Source organism: Rhinatrema bivittatum, chromosome 12 (genome assembly GCF_901001135.1).
Source record: "Rhinatrema bivittatum chromosome 12, aRhiBiv1.1, whole genome shotgun sequence".
Taxonomy (NCBI): domain Eukaryota; kingdom Metazoa; phylum Chordata; class Amphibia; order Gymnophiona; family Rhinatrematidae; genus Rhinatrema; species Rhinatrema bivittatum.
Window position 1 is genome coordinate 46,036,071 of NC_042626.1, and position 25,095 is coordinate 46,061,165.

The following is a 25,095-nucleotide window of genomic DNA, read 5'->3' on the forward strand; positions in this document are numbered from 1 at the left end:
AGCCCCCACCCTGTACCTTAGTGGCCATAGTGGTCCAGGTAAGGGCCCACGGTGCTCTCTAGGGCTCCGAACCCAGTGCAGCCAATTCCAAAATGGCACCGCCAGCTGATAGCATGCCTTTGCCCCTATTAAACAGTTTAGTATTAGTAAATAACCCCTTACGTTAGATGGCTAATGATGAAAATTAGTGCTAGCTGGTCGCCGCATCTCAAAAAAGATATAATTGTGATGGAGAAGGTACAGAGAAAGGCGACCAAAATGATAAAGGGAATGGAACAGCTCCCCTATGAGGAAAGACTAAAGAGGTTAGGACTTTTCAGCTTGGAGAAGAGACGGCTGAGGGAGGATATGATAGAGGTGTTTAAAATCATGAGAGGTCTAGAACGGGTAGATGTGAATCGGCTATTTACTATTTCGGATAATAGAAAGACTAGTGGACACTCCATGAAGTTAGCATGTGGCACATTTAAAACTAATTGGAGAAAGTTCTTTTTCACTCAACGCACAATTAAACTCTGGAATTTGTTGCCAGAAGATGTGGTTAGTGCAGTTAGTATAGCTATGTTTAAAAAAGGATTGGATAAGTTCATTACCTGCTATTAATTAAGTTGACTTAGATAATAACCACCGCTAATACTAGCAACGGTAATGTGGAATAGACTTAGTTTTTGGGTACTTGCCAGGTTCTTATGGCCTGGATTGGCCACTGTTGGAAACAGGATGCTGGGCTTGATGGGCCCTTGGTCTGACTCAGTATGGCATGTTCTTATGTTCTAGCTGGCTAAATTTGCATCTCCAACATGACACTGCCCCCAGGACTGTCCATAGTTTTAGCAGCTAACTATAGCCATCTATATTTAGTGAAATTAGGAAGTTATATTAAGTTGCTCTGAGGAAGAAATTCTCATCCTAATGAATCTCTAGCTAATCTAAATAAGTTATTGTTACGCTCTCCTCCTCCAGAGAGGAGGAGTTAGCAATCTGTTATCGCTCACCCCGCCAGGAGGGCGGAGTTAGCAATCTGTTCTGCTTTTCTCCTGAAAGGGGGAGGAGTTAGCAATCTATCATGATCTGCTCCTCCAGAGGGGAGGAGTTCGCTATTTGTAGTGCTTACCCCGCCAGGAGGGCAGAGTTAGTAATCTGTAAGCGAACTGCTGTTAGATGCTCCTGTAAGGGAAGGAGGTAGCAATCTGTTATGGATCAACTCCCCAGGGAAGAGGAGTTGGCAATCTGTGCAATGAAACTCTTCTGAGGAGAGGAGCTAACAATAGGTATATTGTACTTCGCTATTGAGATAGCAATCTATCATGCCTCCGCTATGGAGTAGCAATCTGTTATATATAGGCTGCTGGCAAGTCCCATAGAAAGAGAAGGTAGCTATCTATATAATACTTCCGTAAGCGGTGTTAGTGGTCGGTAGTGGTTGGCTCCCACAAAGTGACAGTGTTGTAAGGAATGACCACTTGGAGGAAATGGTGAATCCCTGGGCCGATGTCAGATGACAGCGCCCTCAGGAGGAGATCCTGAGAGGAGCCACCGGCTAGGCTAGAATATGAAATAAACACAAATAGGTATTTATTAGGCTGGAAGCTGAACCACCAGTGGTGGCGGTAGTGAGTCGATGTGTTCGGCAAGGCTGAAGTCCTTCTGATACTGGAATATAATCTCTGGGTTGCTGAGCTGTAGAGAGAGACTAGAAGTAGTGAGTAGACAGGGTATACTGGATACAAGACGGTACACTCACAATAGCAGATGTCTGCAATGGTCTCTATGCCACAGAGAGTCTTCAGTACATTCAGGAACAGGAGCCGTAGGCGAGCACTGGTTCCTATAAATAGTCTGTAATAAGAACTCACAATAGCTGTATATGAAATGGCTTCTAGAGTAGAAGAGAGTCTGTAAAGGATTCTAGGAACATGGGCCCTCGTGGAGCGAGTACCAGTTCCTATCTGCAATCTTGCCAATATAACTCTCGATCTCCGTACCTGCGATAACATCTTGGACGGAAGGGAGTCTTCAGAGCTATAGGAATGTAGGCTCTCGTGGAGTGAGTACCGATTCCTATCTACAATAGAACTCACTGTGTTCACGTCTGCGATCGCTTCCAGGCAATGAGGAGTCTTCTGAGTATTCAGGGATGTAGGCCCTCGAGGAGTGAGTACCGGATCCCGTCTTGGCAATCTGAAATCAAGAAGGGAGAGCGGAGCCCCCATGGAGTGTGTACTCTTGGTAAGTTTGAAAAGGCCGAGCAGTGGAGAAGGATTCCCCTCACTGACTCGGATCGTTGTTGCAAGTATCATGGACTGCCGAAGCAAGTCCTGTTGGAGTTCCTTGCTAACTCATTAGAGGTTAGCAAACAAAGACCTTTTAAAGTGAAAATGGATGACATCACTACGGGGGGACGCCCCCGAGGTTCGCGGCCTTGCTGGTACAAAGTCTGGAACGTGCGTGCGCGCCCTTACATCATCAGGCACATGGCGGATCCGTAGCGTCAAGCCAGCACGGGAACACCGGGACCAAGAGGCAGGGAGAAGCCGCGGCTGCATCTGTCCAACAGAGCCGAAGGGAGTCGCTTCCAAGGTAGAGAGGGTGGAGCGAGGGTGAGAAAAGGCATGAACGCAACAGTTTTCCAGCTAGATCCACCTGAATATAAGCCCTTACATAATAAGACATTTTCTTTTAACCTATATAAATATATCGCAAATGTAAAAGTAGTTAAAAGAAATCTGTAGTGAAAGAGAGACATATTAAGGGTCTTTAAGAGTCACAAGTTGAGTATTATGGTTATAGTGCCAAAGACACTGATGATTGTTATCATCTCAACATCTTACTAGAAAATATCACACTCAAATTCCAAAGGTGACGTACTGATATTAGGAATAATTGAAATGCATTATCACATATTTCATGCTTATTACTATTCAGCATAATGAGCTGGTGAATGCATGGAAGTTAAGGCTGTGCAAGCACAGTGAGAGCAGATGCAGAATGTTACTAGAGAAGAAAAGGGGCGCACAGGGGGGTACAGGATTGGGAAGTAGGGTGAAAAGAAATGAGAGAAGCAGAGGTGGGGCTCCTCCCCGCAGGTGGTATCAACCCTCACCTTGGGCCAAGGTCCACAAAACCCATGGATCCTAACATAAGCAACTCTGCTTTATCTGAGGATAAGCAGGATGATAGTCCTCACAAGCGCGGAATCTCTAGCTACAGAATATCCTGAATGAAAAAAAGGGCAAAACAACAACAGCAACCACTACCAAGTGCCAATGGGAACAACAAAATAGATTTTTTTGGCAAGAAGCTTTCGTTACCATTTTTTTATTATTTATGAGGGGCAGCCTGAACAAAACAGGCTCTAGGAGGGAGTGGGCTTGGGTTCTACACCTCAAAAAAAAATTCTGCAGGACAGACTGGCCAAACCTACTGTAGTGCTGGCCATCTTTGTCCAACAATAGTGAGATGTGAATGTGTGAAGAGAACTCTATGTTGCAGCTTTGCAGATTGTCCTCCACTGGAATTGACTGTAGATAAGCCACCAATGCTGCCATAGCTTGGACAGAGTGAGCCTTGACATGGCCCACCAGATTCTGGCCTACCTGGGCATAACAGAAGGAAATTCAATCTAATAACCAATTGGATAAAGTCTTTTTGGCAATGGCTATCCTCAGTTTGTTGGTGTCAAAGGAAACAAAATGTTGGCTGGACTTTATAAGGGATTCACTTCACTCCAGGTAGAAGGTCAAGGCTCTCTTGCAGTTCAAACTGTGCAGTGCTTGTTTACTTTGGTGGATATGTGGCCTGGGGAAAAATGTATGAGGGACAATATTTAAAATGGGCTCCAGGGGCGATCCGGGAAACTACAGACCGGTTAGCCTGACTTCAGTGCCAGGAAAAATAGTGGAAAGTGTTCTAAATATCAAAATCACAGAACATATAGAAAGACATGGTTTAATGGAACAAAGTCAGCATGGCTTTACCCAAGGCAAGTCTTGCCTCACAAATCTGCTTCACTTTTTTGAAGGAGTTAATAAACATGTAGATAAAGGTGAACCGGTAGATGTAGTATATTTGCATTTTCAAAAGGCATCTGACAAAGTTCCTCATGAGAGGCTTCTAGGAAAAGTAAAAAATCATGGGCTAGGTGGCGATGTCCTTTCGTGGATTACAAACTGGTTAAAAGACAGGAAACAGAGAATAGGATTAAATGGACAATTTTCTCAATGGAAGGGAGTGGGCAGTGCAGTGCCTCAGGGATCTGATTGGGACCCGTAATTTTCAATATAGTTATAAATGATCTGGAAAGAAATACGATGCAGATGATACAAAATTGTTCAGAGTAGTTAAATCACAAGCAGATTGTGATAAATTGCAGGAAGAACTTCTGAGACTGGAAAATTGGGTATCCAAATGGCAGATGAAATTTAATGTGGATAAGTGCAAGACAATGCATATAGGGAAAAATAACCCATACAATAGTTACACAATGTTAGGTTCCATATTAGGAGCTACCACCCAAGAAAGAATTCTAGGCGTCATAGTGGATAACACATTGAAATCATCAGTTCAGTGTGCTGTGGCAGTCAAAAAAGCAAACAGAATGTTGGGAATTATTAGAAAGGGAATGGTGAATAAAACGGAAAATGTCATAATGCCTCTGTATCGCTCCATGATGAGACCGCACCTTGAATACTGTGTACAATTCTGATCGCCGCATCTCAAAAAAGATATAATTGCGATGGAGAAGGTACAGAGAAGGGTGACCAAAATGATAAAGGGAATGGAACAACTCCCCTATGAGGAAAGACTAAAGAGGTTAGGACTTTTCAGCTTGGAGAAGAGACGGCTGAGGTGGGATATGATAGAGGTGTATAAAATCATGAGAGGTCTAGAATGGGTTAATGTGAATCAGTTGTTTACACTTTCAGATAATAGAAAGACTAAGGGGCACTCCATGAAGTTAGCATTTGGCACATTTAAAACTAATCGGAGAAAATTCTTTTTCACTCAACGCACAATAAAGCTCTGGAATTTGTTGCCAGAGGATGTGGTTAGTGCAGTTATTGTAGCTGTGTTTAAAAAAGGATTGGATAAGTTCTTGGAGAAGTCCATTACCTGCTATTAACTAAGTTGACTTAGAAAATAGCCACCGCTATTACTAGCAACAGTAGCATGGAATAGACTTAGTTTTTGGGTACTTGCCTGGTTCTTATGGCCTGGATTGGCCACTGTTGGAAAGAGGATGCTGGGCTTGATGGACCCTTGGTCTGACCCAGTATGGCATGTTCTTATGTTCTTAACTGACTGGTTAAGATGGAATTCCAACACCACTTTAGGCAAGAACTTAGGATGGATGTGCAAAACCACCTTATTATGAAGAGATTTTGTAAAAGTTACTAGAGTCTGGAGCTCACTGACCCTGCACACTGAAGTGATCGCCACCAGAAATACAACTTTCCAGATTAGGTACTTCAGGTCACAGGAGTTCAGTGGTTCAAAGGGAGCTTTCAGCTGGGACAAAACCATGTTGAGGTCCCAAGTCACTGCTGGATGCTTGATAGGAGGCTTCAATTAAAGCAAGCCCTGCATAAAATAGTGGGGTCAACAGCATCGAGGGCACCACGGGCATTGAGAGCACAGTGGCATCGATGGTACAGCAGTCACCACAGCACTGAGTACAGCGAGGGTACCGTGACACTGAGTGCAACAAGGGCACCGAGGCATCGAATGCGCCAAGGCCACCATGGCAAATGCACCAAGGGCACCGTGCCACGGTATTGCATGCACCGAAGGCATCATGCCATCAAGTGCATCAAGGCACCGTGACATATCAAGTGCATCGAGGGCACCGTGTCATTGAGTCCGCCACATCACAGTACCACGGCACCAAGAGCATAGAGGCCTCGATGTCCAAACCGGTACAGCAAGACTCCAATTCCACTGATGCCGATGACACTAAAGGCCACCATGGCATCGTGGGCGGTCATGCACATCGACACAATGAGGGTGACCCTGGACCTCAACGGCAGACAAATGGTACACTGGTCACAGCTGTTCATGGGCATGGCACCGAAGTGCGGCAGCAAGCTGCTAGCCATGCTCCGCTCAACTTCTCTCCCAAGGAGATTGCATTGCCAAGGCTGGCAAGCAGGAGGGGAGGCAATGTCATCCAGGGCTCCCACCCGTGGAGACAAGTTCCTTGAGACGTGGGGAGGATGAGCTCTCCTACCCACAGGAACGATTTGGTCCTCGATCCTTCCACCATCTGAATTCACCGATGCCGAGAGACAGGTGAACCGCCATGGAACTCCAGCCTGGGTAGAACTCAGGCTAGTCCCCAGGCTCAGCGGCCAACATAGTTCACTGACAGACTGCATAGTCCAGTCCTGTCAGTACTTTGGAAAAAAAGAAAACCAGACAGAGCAAAGAGAGGACACAAATACAAAATTATTTTTTTTTTAATAATAGACTGTCAGGCTGCACAGGGAGAACCCACCATGCGGCCAGCAGAAAGTTGGAAAAAGAATAAACTACAAGAAAGAAAAGCTTCAGCTCTAGAAATAAATCTCTTATAAAACTGTAAGAAGAGAGCAAAGCTGAATATATTGAAAAACATTTTCTAATAAAACAGAGCATGAGCTCCACAACAGCGAGATGACAGCTCCGTGGAAAAGAAGAGACTGAGGGACTCTGACTAGGGGGCAGGGTGATGATTATATCTGCACATGCTCAGTAAGGCATGCTGAAAGCTCGAGAATCTTTGAGATCAAAGTTCCGTTCCGGGTTCCATCCGATGATGTCACCCATGTGTGAGGACTACTATCCTGCTTGTCCTAGGAGAAAGCTCTGGCCTGAGTTGTGTCTAGAAGAGCTGTGATAAATTTTAATTGAGGTGATGGGCTCAAGTAGGACCTAGGATGGTTGACAACAAACCCTAGTAACTCCAATTCCTGGATGCTTTTGCGTATCAACTCTGTGGCATTTGACTGTGATGTAGTCTTGACGAGCCAATTATCTAGTTAGGGATACACATACATCCCCAGCTTACATATGTGCACTGCCACCATAGGAGCTGAAGGTGAGACAGACTGGAAGATGTTAGATTACGCACACTCTAGTTAGCTGTAATGGTGGAGTTCCCAGCAGGTAGAAGTAATAGTAGCAGGCACCATGATAGACAACTCAGGCCCTTGAGGAGCGAGTACCTGGATACTGGATAGGCACCTAGAAAGAAGCATAGGGCCCCTGAGCGGGTACCCAAGTTAGTAGATCCCTGGAGGGTAGAGAGGGCTGGCAGAGCTGCTTAGACCGGACGAATTCAATACTTGCTAACTCAGTCAGTCAGCAAATGGGCAGCCTAAATACCCGGATGTTGTGATGTCACTCGAGGGGGATGCCCCCGAGGTTCGCGCCAATGTCGGAATAAAGATGAGGGTAGCGCGCGCGCACCCTAGGAGGCCCTCAGGTGAATCATGGCGGAATGCCTTGCAATAGCTGTTCCGGGGACGCCGGGGAGTGCGGCAAGCAGACGTGGCAGTCGCCATTTTCCCGAGGCTGGTGGAGAAAGTGAATATTGAGGTGAGGCATGTGGGACGAAGCCGTCTGAGTCCAGACGCAAGAGTAAGCTTCCAGAGTCCCAATGTAATTCGGATGCTAAAGTCTTAAATTCAATTGCAAAGTCTGTAAGCAGCTTGTTACCTTGCTGAAGATTGAGCAAAGCAGATCCAGCGACAGTCTGGTGAGCCGAGTCATCAAAAACAGACTTAAAAAGTTTTAGGAATCCTGGTGAAGATCCTATCCTGGGCCAGGGCTCGTCCTTCTAGGAACGATAAGATGTAGGTGGTCTTGGAAGCTTCAGTGGGAAAGAGGGTAAACTGTAATGAAAAATGCATGCTGCATTGATTAACAAACCCTCTGCACATCTTGGCTTCACCCGTAAAGCGGGTAGGTGTGGATAAAGGTACAGTGGTCTTGAGGGTTACCACTGGGGACAGCAATTCCTTCACAGGAGGAGCTTAAGAATTCAGTTGAGCATGTAACTGATTAAAGGCAGTAGCTAGGCTCTCCAAAGACCTTTGTTGTTCCGTGATCCGCTGGGCTAGGCCAGGAATGTCCTGAGGGCTGCGAGCTGAGCCGATTCCCTGGAGTTAGCAATCTGTTGTGTTTGTGGTATTGTGGACCCTTGGTCACTGTGGAGATGACTCCACCCATGGGGAGGGGCCCCGTGGGGAACCACAGTGATAGGCTGAACTCAGATAGCAGACACAGAATGAATGGAAGGCTTTATTATACTGCTGTAGATAGATGGTATGAAGCAGGAAGGTAAGGCACTGAGGTCCGCGAGGTGCCAATACGTTCAACAGTCTCAGATGTAGAATCTCACCCAGATGTTCAAGAGAGGTGGGGACCCGCATTGTGGGCAATGCCGAGCCTGGTGGGTGGAGTTAGAGCACCGGATCGTAGAGGTACTCACAGGAGTGTAGGTGTCTTCCTGGTAGTGAGATGGTGGGACCGAAGGTCCGTGGTACAGGATACATAGACTGGTAGGCCATCGAGGAGCGAGTACCTGATAGTCCGGAGATCCTGAAAAGAATGAGAGAGAGAGACCCCCGAGGAGTAGTTGCCTCAGTTAGTAGAGGCCCCGAAGGGTGATGGAAGCGAGAGACCCCCGAGGAGCGGGTGTCCTGAGTTTCTAAAGGAGCGAAGCCCTTGGAGTGAAGAGCGACATCTAAGTGTGCAGCTTAGAGCGGTCAGAGTAGCTTAAACCGAAGTCCTTGCTAACTCAAAGGTGGTAGCGAAGAGGAGGCTTTAAATATCCGGAGGTATTGACATCATGCGGTGGGGACACCCCCAAGGTTCCCACCATGACGTGTATTTGAGCGTAGGAGATGTGCATGCATGTGCCCTAGGAGACCACGGGAGTGAACTCGGCAGACTGGAAAGCCCATGCTAAGCTGGAGATGCAGAGGCCCTCGGCACTGGAGGCAGCCATCTTATTTATTTTATTTATTTATTTAACAGCTTTTCTATACTGACATTAAAGGGGAGAATGTCTGATACTTCACGCATATCCAGCATAGCTCTCTGCTTCAACGGCAGAGGGAATGAAGAATGAATGAAGAAAAGTGGATCTATATACAGACAACAACCAACAAGGACTGAATTACATAGTCTGGGTAAACAAATAAGCATGGGTGTAGCTTGCTTATTGTGGCGGTTACTACCCCTAACTAATTAAGATAGATATCACTTAGATGCAGTTTCAACACTGCTCTCTACATTAATGGTGGGGGTGGAAGGGAAATAGAACCAAAAGGTTACTAAGAGCCAAGACTAACAGAAGTATGAGAAAAAAAAAAAGTGCAAAGCTTACTGGGCAGACTGGATGGGCCATTTGGTCTTCTTCTGCCGTCATTTCTATGTTTCTATGTTAAAGTACACATCATATCGGTTTACATAATAACAAAAGGTGGAAAGTACAATTAACAAGGGATGGGGGGGAGGACAACTGAAAGAAGGTTCCATAACAGCGAACCTGACAAACTAAATGAAGGAGAGAAACAAGATAGAGGTAACATGATTAACAAGTATGGGAATATACAGATTATACAAGATTACTTGATTTACAAATTTACAAATGGAACTGATAAGATTACTTGGGCTACAGGGTTATTTTACACTGATTACATAGGGTTTAACAGGGTTACAAGTTTACTAGATTAAGTAGGCTAGAGATGGGGGGGGGGGGGGGGGGGGGTGCAGGACGGTGGTGTCAAAAAAGAGTTAATCCGGAAAGGCCTGGTGAAAAAGCCAGGTTTTTAGTGATTTTCGGAATTTAAATGGGCATGGCTCCAGACGGAGGTTGGGAGGAAGAGAATTCCATAGAGTGGAGCCCGCAATAGAGAGGGCACGGGCCCTTGTTGCTGAGAGTAGGGGTTTCTTAAGTGTGGGGACTTGTAGGGTGCATTTGAGGTTCGTTCTGGTGGGGCAGGCGGATTGAGCAGGTTGGAGAGGTTCATTGAGCCATAGGGAGTTATGATTGTAGATAGCTTTATGTATGATGGTGAAGGTTTTGATGAGGGAGGAGATGGGGAGCCAGTGTAGGTCTTTGAGGATGGGGGTTCTATGGTCTGATTTACGTGCGTTACTGATTATCCTTGCTGTCGTATTTTGAAGTATCTGGAGAGGTCTGATGGTGGAGAAGGGGAGGCCAAGGTACAATGAGTTGCAGTAATCCAACTTAGATGTTAAGGTAGCTTGGATAACAGTTTTGAGATCATGAGTATGGAGTAGGGGCTTGAACTTTTTTATGACCATGAGCTTAAAAAAAACCTCCTTTTATGACAGAGTTAATGTGGCTCTTGAGGCTCAGATGAGTGTCAATTAGAACACCTAGGGTTGTGAGCTGAGAGAGGTGGTCGAGGGATCATTAGAAGGGGTCAGCTTAAGGGTCTGCTGGTTATGAATGAGGAGGAGCTCAGTTTTAGTAGAATTGAGGGCGAGTTGAAGGGAGGTGAGCAATGTGTTAATAGAGGCAAGGCATTTCTCCCAGAAGGAAAGGGTGGCAGTTAGAGATTCATGGATAGGGATGATGATTTGGACATCATCTGCATAGATTTATTTATTTATTTATTAATGGATAGGGATGATGATTTGGACATCATCTGCATAGATTTATTTATTTATTTATTTATTTGCATTTATATACCGACATTCGTAGGGGTACATCACATCGATTCACATTGTAACGGAGGAAATAGTATGACGGGTCGTACTATTTTTACATTGTAACATTAATTTTTTTAAATTAAACCTTGTAACATTTATGCTTTATGCATAGAAACATTGTAACATTGTAACATAGATTAAATTATGCATTGTAACATATATACATATATACATTCCCGAGGTAGGTGGGGGACGGAATGTTTGGCGTAGAAAGAAAAGTTTTAGGATAGGGGGGGGCATTAGCAGAGAGACAGAAGGGCCAAGTTGGAGGGGGCCAAGATATTAGGGTGAAGGAGGGAGGGGGGGGGGGGGGGGGGGGGGGATGTAGAATCAGAGACCGAGATCAGATAGATGATTGCAGAGGGGGAGGAGGTATATGTTAAATAGAGTGGAGGAGAGGGAGGAGCCTTGGGTTACTCCTTGCGATAGGGTGAAAAGGGAGGATTCTGAGGGGCCAAGTTTTACAGAGAAGCATCTGTTAGTAAGGTAGGATCTGAACCACAGGAGGGCAGTGCCAGAAATGCAGATGTCGACTAGGCGGGAGATGAGCAGATCATGGCTTATCATGTCGAAAGACGCTGAAATGTCAAGGAAAGCAATGAGGAAATTATGACCTTGGTCAAGGCCAGTGAGGAGGAAGTCCGTGAGAGATAGTAGAAGGGTTTCAGTGCTTAGATTTTTGTGAAAGCCAAACTGAGAGGAGTGGAGTATGTTATTGTCATCAAGGTATTCCATGAGCTGGGTGTTTACTACCTTCTCCATAATTTTTGAAATGAGAGGGAGATTGGAGTTAGGACGATAATTGGAGGGGTCTTTGGGGTCAAGAGAGGTATTCTTTAGGAGGGGTTTGAGGGGATCCTGGATTGCGCCAGTGGACAGGGAGCAGTTAATAATATCTGCTAGGGGTTGAGCAATAGTAGTAGGGATGGGGAGTAGCATTTTCATGGGTATAGTGTCAGATGGGTGGGATGCAGGCTTAGATTTTTTGAGGATTGCCTCAATTTCCTTAGATGAGGTGAGGTCAATGGAGTTGAGTGAATTTTTTTTCACGGGGGGGGTTGTGGTTGGGCTTGGGAGGGAGGGGCATGTGGGTAGCTGCCGGGGGGAACCTGAGGAGTATGTTAGCTATTTTATTGTGGAAGAAACAAGCAAATTCTTTGCATTTCGTGCTAGTTTCTTCCTCAGCGATGATGGGGATGGAGGGATTGGTGAGGGCTGCGACATAGGAGAAAAGGGCTTTAGGGTTGAAAGTGTACTGATGGATTTTGGAGGTGTAGTAGTCCCGTTTGGCATTTTGAATGGCAAGGCGGTAGGTGTGTAGGTAGGATTTGTAGGAGGTGGAGTGCTGTGGGATAGGGTCTTTGCGCCAAGCTCTTTCTTTGAGTCTAAGGTCTTTGAAGGGAGGTGAGCCCAAGTCTTTGAGTGAGTCTTGCCCAAGGAGGAAGAAAAGGGAAGAAAAGAGGTAAGGCAGAGCGGTCGCAGCTGGATGGACTGATGGACGCAACAGCAGGTTTGTCTGAAAGGGAGCATTTGTTGGTATGAACCAGTGTGTGTGTATTTAGTTTTATTTTTCAGGTGGTGTTTGATGTGTCTGCTGTTTTGAAACTTGTTGTTGTTGTTTGGGACATTTAAAAAAAAGAGTAAATTATTTTTTAAATTATTTGATCTTTTATTCATTGGCTTTTAAAAATATTATTAATATGTTTTTAGTATTATGATTATGTATTCCTTTTATTTCTTGATTTTGTTTGTCTGAGGAAAGGTGATGGTTCTGTTTTTTCATTGTTGCACTGCAAAGAGTGTCTGGCTTCTTGCAGTTTCCAGCTCAGTTCTTGTCTGTGCTTTTATATTTCTACTTTATGGTGGCTTTATTCTGTATTTGGTGAGGGTCTGTTTATGTTCTGCATGTGTGACTGAGGTGAGGTATTTTCCTAATAGGAAGTGTTAGTGTATTCGGGCTTTCAGAGGGTCAAGCCCATACCCAACACACATCATAATAGACCTTATACCATATAGGTTCTAATTTTTGTTTTCAGGGATTTCTGGTTGGCATCACAGCAGTGCATACAAATATAATGTAAGTGATTTTTTTACCTCAGAATACTGTACTTTGATATTTTTAATGTAAAATATACATAATTCATATTTGTGTGTGCAAGGTTATAAGATTTTCCCTTGCACCCGCCATGGGTTCGGAGGAGGGTAGGTGGTGGTGTCAGTTTTTTTAAAGTTTGTATCATTACAGGGAGCTGGGCTTTTTTTTGGTGGGCCTGGGACAAAGAATGAATGAGCCTGGGGGGGGAAGCAGCACAGTAACTGTTTGTTTGCACAGGGCTGCAAAAGACCTAGCACCTGCCCTGCTGAAGGGCTCACGAGGCTCTGTGTGGGAACTCTTGCACATGTTCAAACATTTATCTGTTCTAAGACATGGATCCATGTCTGCGCTGTCAGATGATATCACCCTCTGGTTACAGCCAATTTAATCCTACTTGTCAACAACATAGTAAACCAGGACTGATCATTCTGTTCTGATGGAAGAAATGGAGCCAGTTGGTCATCCTTCATGCATTAAGGGGTAGATTTTAAAAGATTTTCGCGTATAGGTGGCCTCGCGCATTGGGCCTATTTTCAAAGGCCTGGCCATGCGCGTAAAGCCCTGGGATGCGTGTAAGTCCTGAGGCTTCTGGAAAGGGGTGGCTACAGGTGCCCAGCACAGTGGCCATTTGCCGCTGTGCCGGGGGATCGCGTGCCAGCGCGCGCAAAAGGTAAAATAAAGATTTGGTGGGGGGGGGGGGGGGGGGGGGAGGTGAGGGGAAGGGAGGTTAGTGTAGGGGGTTGGGAAGTTCCCTTCCAGTCCGCTCTGAAATTGGAGCGGACTGGGAGGGAACTTAGGAAGGGTGCGGGTGTCAGCGCGCGCAGGAATCACAAGTGTGCACACCCTTGCGTGCGCATGTTATAAAATCGGGCATCCATGTGTGCACGCCGGGGTAGCGTGCGTGCATCTTTGGAAATCTACCCCTAAGACTAAAAGCCACACTATAAGACTTAACTCTCACTGTGTTTCTTTCACAGTTGTTACAGTTGTTTTTAGTCAGTACAATGGACAGGACTGCACACTTCCGTTGTTCCAGTTTATGAGATATACTTTAAATTTACTGTTACGTATTTTATCATTTACCACCTACCACATATGGGAGAGCTAGGGTCACAGGAATCTCCACAGTTCAGCCTGATTGTATTACAAAGTGTTTCAATCTTCTTTTTGGCCTCGCAGAGGCAGCAAGCGATGCTGTATGGTAATATACTGAAGATCAGAAATCAGCAGTTACTTTACATATCCTTCTCAATCTTTTGGTTTTCCGCACATAAGCCTGTACAGTCCTTTTTCAGAATAGTAGCTATGCCTTAAACTGGAGCAAGTAGTCAAGAAAAAAATCAGTGGATGTGCAACAAGAACAATTTCATACATAAAGTAATTATTTATAAAATGTTAAATATGAGAAGTGATTGTGAATTGGAAAACACAGTTTGTACTACAAATGTGTTTAGACTCTGACAATTATTAAAGCTAAAAAAAAATAATTATTGAATATTTTAAGTATGAAGTTGCTCCTCTTCTGTTCACACCAGCAATTTCATAACAGAAAGCATTTTTATATACATATACAGGAATCAAAGGATAATTACTCTTCTTAGACAGCAGATGAATAACATCAGGGCTGGTGCTACCTGTTTTGCTGCTCTGTAAGAACTACTAGTGTGCTTCTCTCTCCAGCAGAAGTAGTGGTTACCAGTGGCACTCAGGGAGCACAGAGCCTCTGAGTCAGGATCTACAGTGGCCCTAACTCCTTTAGTGGCTTTCTTAGTGAACAGGAAGCCTTTTCGAAGAGGGGCTCTCTGGGCATCTGCTAACTCACAGGTCCCATGCCCATGCCAGAGAGTGGAGGGAAAGGGTGTGTGATAGTGGTCTGCTAGGGGAAGAATGTCGGAGCTTGCCAGCTATATCCCTGTGAGAAATAATTGAAGCCCCCTCTTTTACTGAGAAAGCTTTTAAATAATAAATACATCTTTCTCCTCTCCCATATTTATCCTCTGTCTTTCTCAACCCTCACCATATTTTCCCTTTCCCTTTTATTTTTCGTACTCTACCCCCTTTTCTCTTACCTCTCCTTATCTTGTTCCCCTGCAAACTGTTTTTTTTTTCTCCTCTTATTTAAGGAAGGGCCACTTCTACCCTCTTCTTGGACCTGCTCAGACCACTGCTATTTCTCTCTCAGGCCCTGATCAGACTACTGTTTTTCCCTCCCCTCCCTTTTCCAAATCAGTGCCAGATCACTGTCACTTCCCTATCTCCCCCTCCAAAAAATGTCCCTGATCTGCTGCTGCCCCTTCTTTTCCATAAAAGCCCTAATATGCTGCATTAGACATTGTTATGAGTGGTCACTATCAGAGACAGGATGTTAGGTCCAGTGGACTATTGGTCTAAACCAGCATGGCACTTGTGTTCTTATGCAGAAGGGTCTAAATAGATCATGTACAATATTTTTGGATAATTCTTACATGATCCAATAAAAGCCATCATAGCCTGCAGAGAATCCAAGGGCCATACAGCTTCAAAATCACTGTGTTGCACACTCCAGACACTAAATTAAAATGTTATTTTTCCTATGTTTGTTGTCTGGGTGATTTTTTTTTCCCTCCAATTGTGTCTTTTCTCTGCTTTGATCTTGTCTGTCTTCTCCTAACTCATTTTTCAGGGTCTCCTTTCCATTTCTCTCCTGCTGTCTTCCTCTATTACTCCTACATTGATCTTTTTCCTTTGCTCTTTTTCTCTTTTTTGCCTCTAAATCTCTCCCTCAAATCACCACCTCCTTGTTCTCTATCCGGTCATACCTGGCTCTCTCACCCCCTCCTTATCCTTTCACTGTCTCTCCCCTTCCAGTACTTCCTGTCTTAACACTTCACCTCTCTAGTCTCCTCCTCACTATATTTAACTTTATTTACGGATTTATACTCTGCTTTTCCAGAAATCAATTCTGTTTTAAGCAGATCATGATGTTACAAAATAAAACTTTAAACAGTTACAATACCATAATAAATATTCCAAAAATGAACATATGAATACATATTCATAATTGATCAATATAAATTACATTAAATAGCAAAACACTACATCACACTGAAATCAAACATAAGTAAATTCTAAAAAATAGAGTAAAATTGCCTAAAATCTACAATTCTCAATTATTAAACCACCCAGTTCAAAAAATATAAAACATCTTAAAAATATCCAGTTTGCATTTCATCACTGCATCAGACTAAGAGATAAAACCAATGTAAAATATGATTAAATCCATTGTTAAAAAAAACAAAACATTTTTGAACTGCACCTAAAAATTAAGAGGCCAACATTCAAAAGGGTTTGTCTAGGTAACTATCATGGTTTTCAAAAGGGCCACGGTACTAAGATTTTGCTAAGTCTCAGTCTCTGATTTTTTTTACTTCATAAAATGGGAATAGGAAGGCAGGTTCTTCATTGATTTACCTCCTTTTTGTCTGATAGACAAAAGCAGGTCAAAATAGGTCAACAACAATCAGAGTGGTTTACTATGAAAACAGGAGTCCCTCAAAGATCTATTTTGTTTAATATTTGTCAGTAACCACTTTGTCAAATTTTAGATGTATCTATCTTTTACAAGATCTATGCAGATGATATTCAGCTGCTTTTTCCTGTGAAGGATGAAGTGTCATCCACCTTAGATTTACTATCCCACTGAAAGGGGTGAGTAAAATGTGGATGGATGAGAATCATTTGATTCTAAATTTGGTGAAAAAAGGCCATGTAGACTTCTCAGAATCCTGCCCTGGATTCCTGTTATTTACTTTATTTATTTAAAAATACTTATTCCACTGCCACCAGAGAGCAGTTTGGTGCGGATTACAATAAAACATTCATAGAATAATACAATCTACACACATACATTCTACACTAAGAAAAAACAAAACATAACATGTTATAAAATATTTTTTTCCCTTTTTGGTAAAAATTAGACCTGCTGCTTCATCCAAAGGCTTGCGTTAAAATAAACTGCCTTTAATTGCTTCCTAAAAGCTTTGTAATCCTGCTGCAACCTCAAATCAGCTGGGAGACTATTCCATTCATGTGGAGCTAAGTAAGAAAACACTCACGCTCTAATTAAAACCTTCTTGAACTTTTTCATCGGGGGAGATAACTAATAGAGTTCCTTCAGACCTTAAAGAATGACTTGGGTTGTAAGGTACAATAAGATCTTTCAAAACACAAGGAAGAGAAGAATGTAACAATTTAAAAACAAATGTCATAAGTCTAAACCTACATCTCCATTCGACTGGTAACCAGTGTAATTCCTTAAGCACGGGGGATACATGCTCTCTTTTCGATATTCCAACTATAACTTGAGCGGTTGTATTCTGTACCAACTGTAACACTCGTAACAACGATTTAGGAATTCCAATAAACAATGTACTACAATAGTCTAAATTACTAAGGACCAAAGATTGTACTATAATTCTAAAAACACTTACATACTTCCCCACCCCCTCCTCCATCCCACTTTCAATTCCAAGCACTCAGATCACCATCCTAGATGCCTTTGACTCATCATCTGCATTAGAAATAGAATCCATTCTAAAGAAACTAAAGCCCTCCTCATGCCCAACCAAAACCATTCCCACTAAATCCCTCTTATCCATCCACAGCACAATTGCCAAACCCTTGGCTGATAAAGTCAATTGCTCCCTCTCACATGGAAAAATCCCTCAAGCCTTAAAGCAAGCAGTAATAAAACCTATCATAAAACAACCTAACCTTGACCCCACCGACTCATCCAACTATCGACCCATATCTAATCTCCCCTTCATTGCCAAAGTCATGGAAAAAATAGTTAACACACAACTCACAGTGCACTTAGAAAACCATTACAACTTATCCTCCTCACAATTCGGTTTCCATAAGGTTTTCAAGTACAGAAACTCTCTTACTCTCCCTTACAGACACCATTCTCAAAGGTCTTGACCACGGTCACTCTTACATCCTCACCTTACTCGACATATCCTCCGCTTTTGATACCGTCAACCACAACATCCTTATCAGCTGCCTCTCAGAAATTGGCATTTCAGGAACTGCCTACATTGGGTGGATGAGAGGAAGGATCCTTGGGGGACGCCTTGGTTCAGTTGGGTGGGATTGGATTCTGAGTTACCAATCTTCACTGTGTAATGTCTGTCTTCAAGGTATGACCCTCTTCAACATATACCTCCTACCACTCTGCCAACTCCTATCAAGCCTTGGCCTCCCCCACTACATCTATGCCGATGATGTGCAAATCCTCATCCCCATACAAGAATCTCTCTCCAAATCTTTCAAGACCTGGGAAAACTGCTTCAATGAAATAAAACACCTACTCACCAACCTAAACCTTACCCTTAACACTGCAAAAACTGAGCACCCCTCCCCCCCTTGTCCCCCTTCAAGCATAATGCATGCAACCTCGGGGTAATCATCGATAACCAAATGAACCTAAAAAAATTCATCAACTCCACCTTAAAAGACTGCTTCTTCAAGCTACATGTCATTAAAAAACTGAAGCCCCTCCTTCACCCTCATGATTTCCGCACAGTGCTTCAAGCCACAATCTTCTCAAAAATCGATTACTGTAACGCCCTGCTTCTAGGCCTCCCTGCCTCTACCCTTAAACCTCTCCAATTGCTCCAAAATGCCACCACCAGAATCCTAACACCCGTAAATCAGAACACATCACCCCAGTCCTCAAGGAACTCCACTGGCTGCCAATATCCTTCCGAATTTCTTACAAGATACTATCCATTTTACATAAAACCTTACACACATGAAACATACAATGGCTTGGCAACAGTATACACTTCACCACTCCTAATTGCCCAACCAGGGCAGCATACCTAGGAACACTACACATTCCCTCTCCCAAAACAGTCCATCTTAACTCTACAAAAGAGCGAGCCTTGTCGATTGCAGGACCTACCCTCTGGATCACCATGCCCACAGACCTTCGTCTAGAGCCATCCACCCAAAAATTAAAAAAAAAGCTAAAGACATGGCTCTTTAAACAAGCATTCCCAGAATAACTCGTCCAACACTCGCCTTAGTCATCCTCGCCCCCCCCCCCCAATTCTTTATGTCCAACATGTTCAATCAATTCTCCATGCACCCTCACTCTCCTCTCCACCTTTCTCCTGCTCCAATAAGGCCGTCTATATGCTCAAAGAATATTTTATCCACGATCCAATAATGTTATGTATATGCTCAATAATGCTATTTATATGCCCCCCACCCCAATAATGTTATACATATGCTCAACAATGTCATATATATGCTCCCCTCACCCCCTTCGCTCCAATAATGTTATGTATTTGCCTAAATCCTCCCCCTCCTCCATTAATCTTTGATTATGCCCAATTACTCCCCCTTCCTCCCCTCCCCCCTTGCACCCCCTTACAATGCTTTGTATATACTTAAATAATCTACTGCATTTCGCCTAAATCAAGTTCTCTGTAAATTATGTTACCTCCTCCAATTTACTGCTCCCTGTTTTGTACAATGTTTCAAGTTGCTTGAAAACCGATATGATGTACCCACGAATACCGGTATAAAAAAAGCTATAAATAAATAAATAAATAAAATACTTCGGCAGCAGTAACATTTGCAATGGCCGAACAAGCTTTAATTTATAAAATGCAGTTTTCATTAATGACATATCTGTGGTTTCAGTGATAACTGGGAGTCTATAAAGACCCCCAGACTCTTTATCACAGAGTATTGGGACCAAGTGTGTCTCAGACAACCTAACTTCTTTCCAACTCCTGTCCTAAGGACACTTTCCAACCCACAGGACTTTTGTCTTGTTCATGTTAAAAAATAGATGACATTCTGTCAACCAGCCTTGCAACTGTTTGACCTCTTGGACCAGTTTGTCAGGAATATCACAGTTAGGACCACAAAGTTAAAAAGAACTGGATGTCATCAGCATAAATGAAATACTGAATATTCAAGATATGGAAAATGGCTCCAATGGGAGTCAAGTACAAATTAAAAAGCACTGGAGACAGCACTGAACCCTGTGGTACACCCCAATTAATAGCTTGTCAAGTAGAATATCTATAACCAATCTGTACTCTTTGCACTCTGTTAGTTAAAAGACTGGTACCAATTTAAAACTGTCCCCCCCCCCCCACTCCATAAAAAAGCATGGTTCTTATCAAAGTGTCATGGTGGAGGGTATCAAAGGCTGTGGACAGATCAAGCTGAACCAGGATACCCGATTGACCTTGATCTAAGCAGCCTAACAAAGTGTCCATCAATGATAAGAGCAACAGCTCTGTCGAATAGTTCTTATGGAAACCAAATTGAAAACTATCCAATAACTGATTATCTGCCATGTAATTTTCTAGCTGATCCAACACAACCTTTTCCAAAATTTTTGCTACAGTTGGCAAGTTAGAAATAGGAAGATAATTTTCTAACTCTAAGGATAGTAAATTAATATCTTTCAAGACAGACCCAACAGTGGCCTGTTTCCAAATGTCTGGGAGGACTCCTCCTGGCAAAGATTTGTTAATCATCTTTTTTATAACGTCAAATATTTAAGTCCTTCAAGTTTTTTTACAATCTGGAACTGACATGGGTCTAAAAGTGACTTATTGATTTCAAAGCCGTTACTTGTTTTGGCCTTACAATAGAAGTCAAGTTTTTGCCATATGTTGATTCTACCAATTAGATTTGGCCCTGACTTGAACAGCTGAAATTATAATAATTCTGAAATCCTGGTTTTTATAAGTTGAGATTGTTGAGGTGTTTAAATTTTATTCTGCCAAGGGAAGATTTTAGGACCATTGTATAAGCCTTTGTGTTAATGATGGCAGACTATGGGAATGCATTGTTTATTGGGCTGCCCAAGCATTGTGTTCAAGTGCTGCAGATTATTCAAAATGCAGCTGCTCAATTAATAGTAAAGAGAAAATTGAGAGAGCATACAATGCCAGTGCTTAAGCAACTACTACAGTTTTTATGGCTGTTAGAAAGGAGGGACTTTATTTATTCAAATTAATTTCAATGTATAGGCCTTCTCATCCTTTGAATTCATTGTTATCTAGGGATCTCAAGCTCAGGCCTTTTCTTTTATGGGTCCATCTATGTGGAATAACTTGCCCAGTGAATTAAATCTAATCCCAGATATTAAGTTGTTTTGTAAACAGTTAAAGGCATTACTATTTCAAGAAGATTTCTTGCAGATATAAGCATATTTGGGTAGATTTTAAATTGGCCATGTGTGTAGCAGGACGCTACTTTACATTCAGCAGGTCCATGCATTTAACCCCATGTCCTGCTACTCTACATTTGGCATGTCTATGCATTTAACTCTAGTTGGTTAAACCAGATTCCTTACCCAATACTTGTTGAAATTCTGTACTTCTTTCACACATTCTACTGAATTTGTGAATCTATAAGCCATATGCAATAACAACCTTTAGAAATTGTTCTTTGTGGGTCCCTTCTGACACAGCCCCTACGGTGAAACACGGCCGTGTTGGGGGACTGTACTTTTGAAACTCCTTTGAAGTTCATCATATAAAGCTGTTGTCCTGAGAAAACCTTTGCATTTTTGTTATTTTATTCTACTTGGAACAGCATTACTGAATGGTTTCACACCCTTCTCCCTGCTATATTAAAACTGGTGACCATAATAAAAATTAACATGATTGCATTATTTTTTATCATGGCCACATTCAGGGTGCATTTACATGTGTACTAATTGCAGCAAAGCTTAGCATATAGATCTCATTGTTTTGGTGAATGTCTGTAGGTATATAAATTTTAGATAGATAATAAATGTGTTCTACATGTGTGTCTGAGGTGCGTTATTCTGCTAGCTTACACAACCAGTGATGCTGTCAGAGCAACCTTGGACGCACTGGAAGACAGATACGAGACCTGAATTGTGATTAGAGGTTTGTGGAGATGCTGGTGGGGCAAAAGGGTTAGGATCAATTTTGGAGTGGCGGGGGAAGGCATGGTGGCATATTGCTGCAGGCCTGATATTATTTGCTTTTTGGACTTTTGGGGAGGGAAAGGGGTGAGTGCAGAAGGCTTTTTGGGCCTAAAGGCCTACAACTTGAAATATTCATTTTAGGGCTGCTTGGGGATCAACTGGCAAGACTGGCATTCTTTTCACTGTGGGGCCACAAAGCCCATTCTGGAGTTTTTTTTTTTTTTGTAATTGCTACTTAACCAGTGATATTCTTTGAGTTACATTTATCTGGGAACATATTTCTGGATAACTTTATATCACTCGGGGCCCATATTTTGACACAGCCAAATAAAGTTATTCGATTATCTCAGCTCTGCCCCGGAACATTCCTACTTTACCCTGCTAATTATTAGCCAGATGATTTATCCAGCTAAAATGTAGCCGTATAAAGGTTGAAAATGTTCAAAACTCAGCATTTAGCTATATAACTTACAAGTCGAAAAGCGCCTCACCACCAGGCGCTGCGCGCCGTGCGTCGAAGGGGCGCGACAAAGGGGTTCTCCCCTTTGTGCAACCCTTTGTGCTTCATTTAAAATTCTTTCATTTATTTTTTCTGTTAATTAACCTTTTATTCCAAGTTCTTACCTTTATGGCTTGTTAACAATTTTAGTTATAAATGTTCATTGTATTAGACTATGGAAATATTTTTCCTGCATTTTCTGTTTTAATGTAAACCGGTATGATTTACATTTGATGTAAGAATGTCGGTATATAAAAGTTAAATATAAATAAAATAAATAATAAATAAGTAATCTGGCTAAATGCCTTTGAATATTGACCTCATCATGTCTTTTCAACCAAATATTTAAACCACTGCATTTATTGTAAATAAAGAGCATGTCCTAAACTGCACTATGAGTTAGTTTACTCTGTGTTTCTTTTAGGCTGATCTTTTACTCCTGGGGACACTGGAAATCAATAATTCTTGTTAAATCAAAAGATGGCTCTTCCACCTTTCCCAAAGAGTGACAATTTGGTAATGTGCCAATTGACAGAATAAACCATTGACTGCTGCCCCAGCAAGAAAAAGTACAACTGGGAAAAGTGGGCAAGATCACATTGGAGCTGCCCTTGTCTTATTGGCTTTATGTCTTTTCATTGACATCCCTTAAGAAGAAATTGTGTCTTACCTGTTAATTTCCTTTCCTTTACTTCTGCTATACCAGTCTAGAACCTATGGGCGTATATCCTCTCATCCAGCACACATGGAGGCAGAGTTCTCTTTTTATTCTGAGATCATCAGAATATATGTGATGTCTAGAACTAATTCAGCCAGTTTACTACTGACATAGCTAAAAACTAACAATTAATAACATATCAGGAACAAATAATAAAAGAATACACAAACCAAAACTAATTTGCAAATATATGTCTTGCAGTGCCACAGTCTAACAAGCTGAGGTTAATATAACAAAAAATTCTTATATAAAATTCATTCTTGAAGGAAGCCAAGTCCATATGCAACACCCAGTAAATATGAAAATAGCTAAATCTGAAAATTTGTCCAAACACTTACCTTTTATATATAATGGGTGGGGTTCTGGACTAGTGTAGCAGAAGTAAAGGAAAGGAAATTAAAAGTTAAGATATCATTTCTCCTTCCTTTACTTTTTGCTCCACCAATCCTGAACCTATGGAAAATACCAAAACCCATCTAAGGGGTGGGTGGATGACAATCCTGCTTTTTAAGAATGAAGATCAAAAAATGGTATCTTGTCTAGTGAGAAGATTAACCTATAATGCCTTGCAAATGTTCCCAAAGATGTCCATGTGGCTGCTTTACAAATCTCCACTGGACTTACTGAACATCTTTTGGCACACGATGAAGCTTGTGCCCATGTTGAATGGGCCTTAATCATTTTAGGTACCATTCTACCCTGCAATAAATAAACCAAAGAATTGGCATTTTTTGACCATCTAGCAATCAGTCTTTGAAGCTGATTCTCCCTTTCGTGGTCCACAATAATGAATAAACAATTTCTCAGACTTAAGAGAAAAACTAAGGATTTTCTTAACATCCAGAAATTTTAATGAGCCTAAATCTTCCTTACACTCCCTCTTGTTAAAGTAGGTAGAACAAGATGTTGATTGATATGAAAAGAAGATACTCTTTTAGGAAGAAAAGAAGGAACTGACCTCAAAATAACCAAATTTGTTTGTAAACCTTAAGAAATGGGATTGACATGACAAGGCCTGTAATTCAAAAATTCACCTTGCAGAAGTAATTGCTACCAAAAAGACTGTTTTAAAAGTAAAATCCTTTATTGTAGCTTGACTTAAAGGCTCAAAAGGAGGTTTAGTTAAGGCTTACAAAACTAAATTTAAACTCCAGAGGAAAAACAGATCTGACAGGAGGATATAAGTGTTTCACCCCACTTACAAAATGGGAAATATCCCTATGTGAAGAAATCAAACTACCATTAATTTGCCCCCAAAAGCAAGAAATGGCAGCTATTTGAACCTTCAAAGAGTTTAATGCTAAATCTTTATCCAAACCACACTGCAAAAAGGCGAGAATATCCCTTATTTGTGTAATCCATGGAGATAAATTCCTATTCCTACAAAATTCTTCAAATATAAGCTAAATTATTATATAAGACAGAGAAGTAGAATCTTTTCTAGAGTGCAACATTTTGCTAATCACCGAGGGTGAGAAACCTCTCCTTGCTAACCTTGCCCTTTCAATAGCAAAGACGTAAGCAAGAATGGAGTTGGATCCTCCATTTCTACAGGTCCCTGATGTATAAAACTCCCTTGGGCAGGAGTAGAGGCTGATTCACTAATAACCTCCTTAGGTTTGCATACCATAGCCTTCTTGGCCAGTTGGGAGCTACCAGCACCATCAACATTCTTTATTTATTTTCCTTAATGTTTTATCTATTAGAGGCCATGGGGGGAAAAGGTATAGAAGCTTGTATCCCTTCCAACTTTGTTGAAAAGCATCTATTGCTTCGCTGTTTACTTTTCTGTGGTGACTGAAAAACCTCCTTTCCTTCTTGTTTTGATTGGAAGCCATCAGATCTAACTGATTGGCCCCCTACATCAGGAGGCCTATTTGCACTATCTGCAAATAGGCCTCCTGATGTAATTCCCATTCTCCAGGATCTACTACATTCCAACTTAGATAATCTGCCTGAACATTGACCTGGCCTGCTATGTGTTGAACTATCAACTGAAGCAGATGATTCTCAGCCCAAGCAAACAAGAGGTCTGGCTCTTCCAAAACACCTTGACTGTGTGTTCCTCCCTCCTCATTTATATATGCAAC

The 25,095-nt window shown here is 42.3% G+C and overlaps 1 protein-coding gene across 3 annotated transcripts in view; it reads right to left on the minus strand.

The window, feature by feature from the left end:
• The window catches only part of LOC115074498, a 172,150-nt gene that overhangs the window by 76,464 nt on the left and 70,591 nt on the right, over nucleotides 1-25,095 (minus strand). For all 3 annotated transcript variants that reach the window (XM_029573993.1, XM_029573995.1, XM_029573994.1), the window contains one exon: nucleotides 13,911-14,029. In XM_029573993.1, the coding sequence (XP_029429853.1) occupies nucleotides 13,911-14,029 (119 nt within the window). The remainder of the gene's footprint in view (nucleotides 1-13,910; nucleotides 14,030-25,095) is intronic.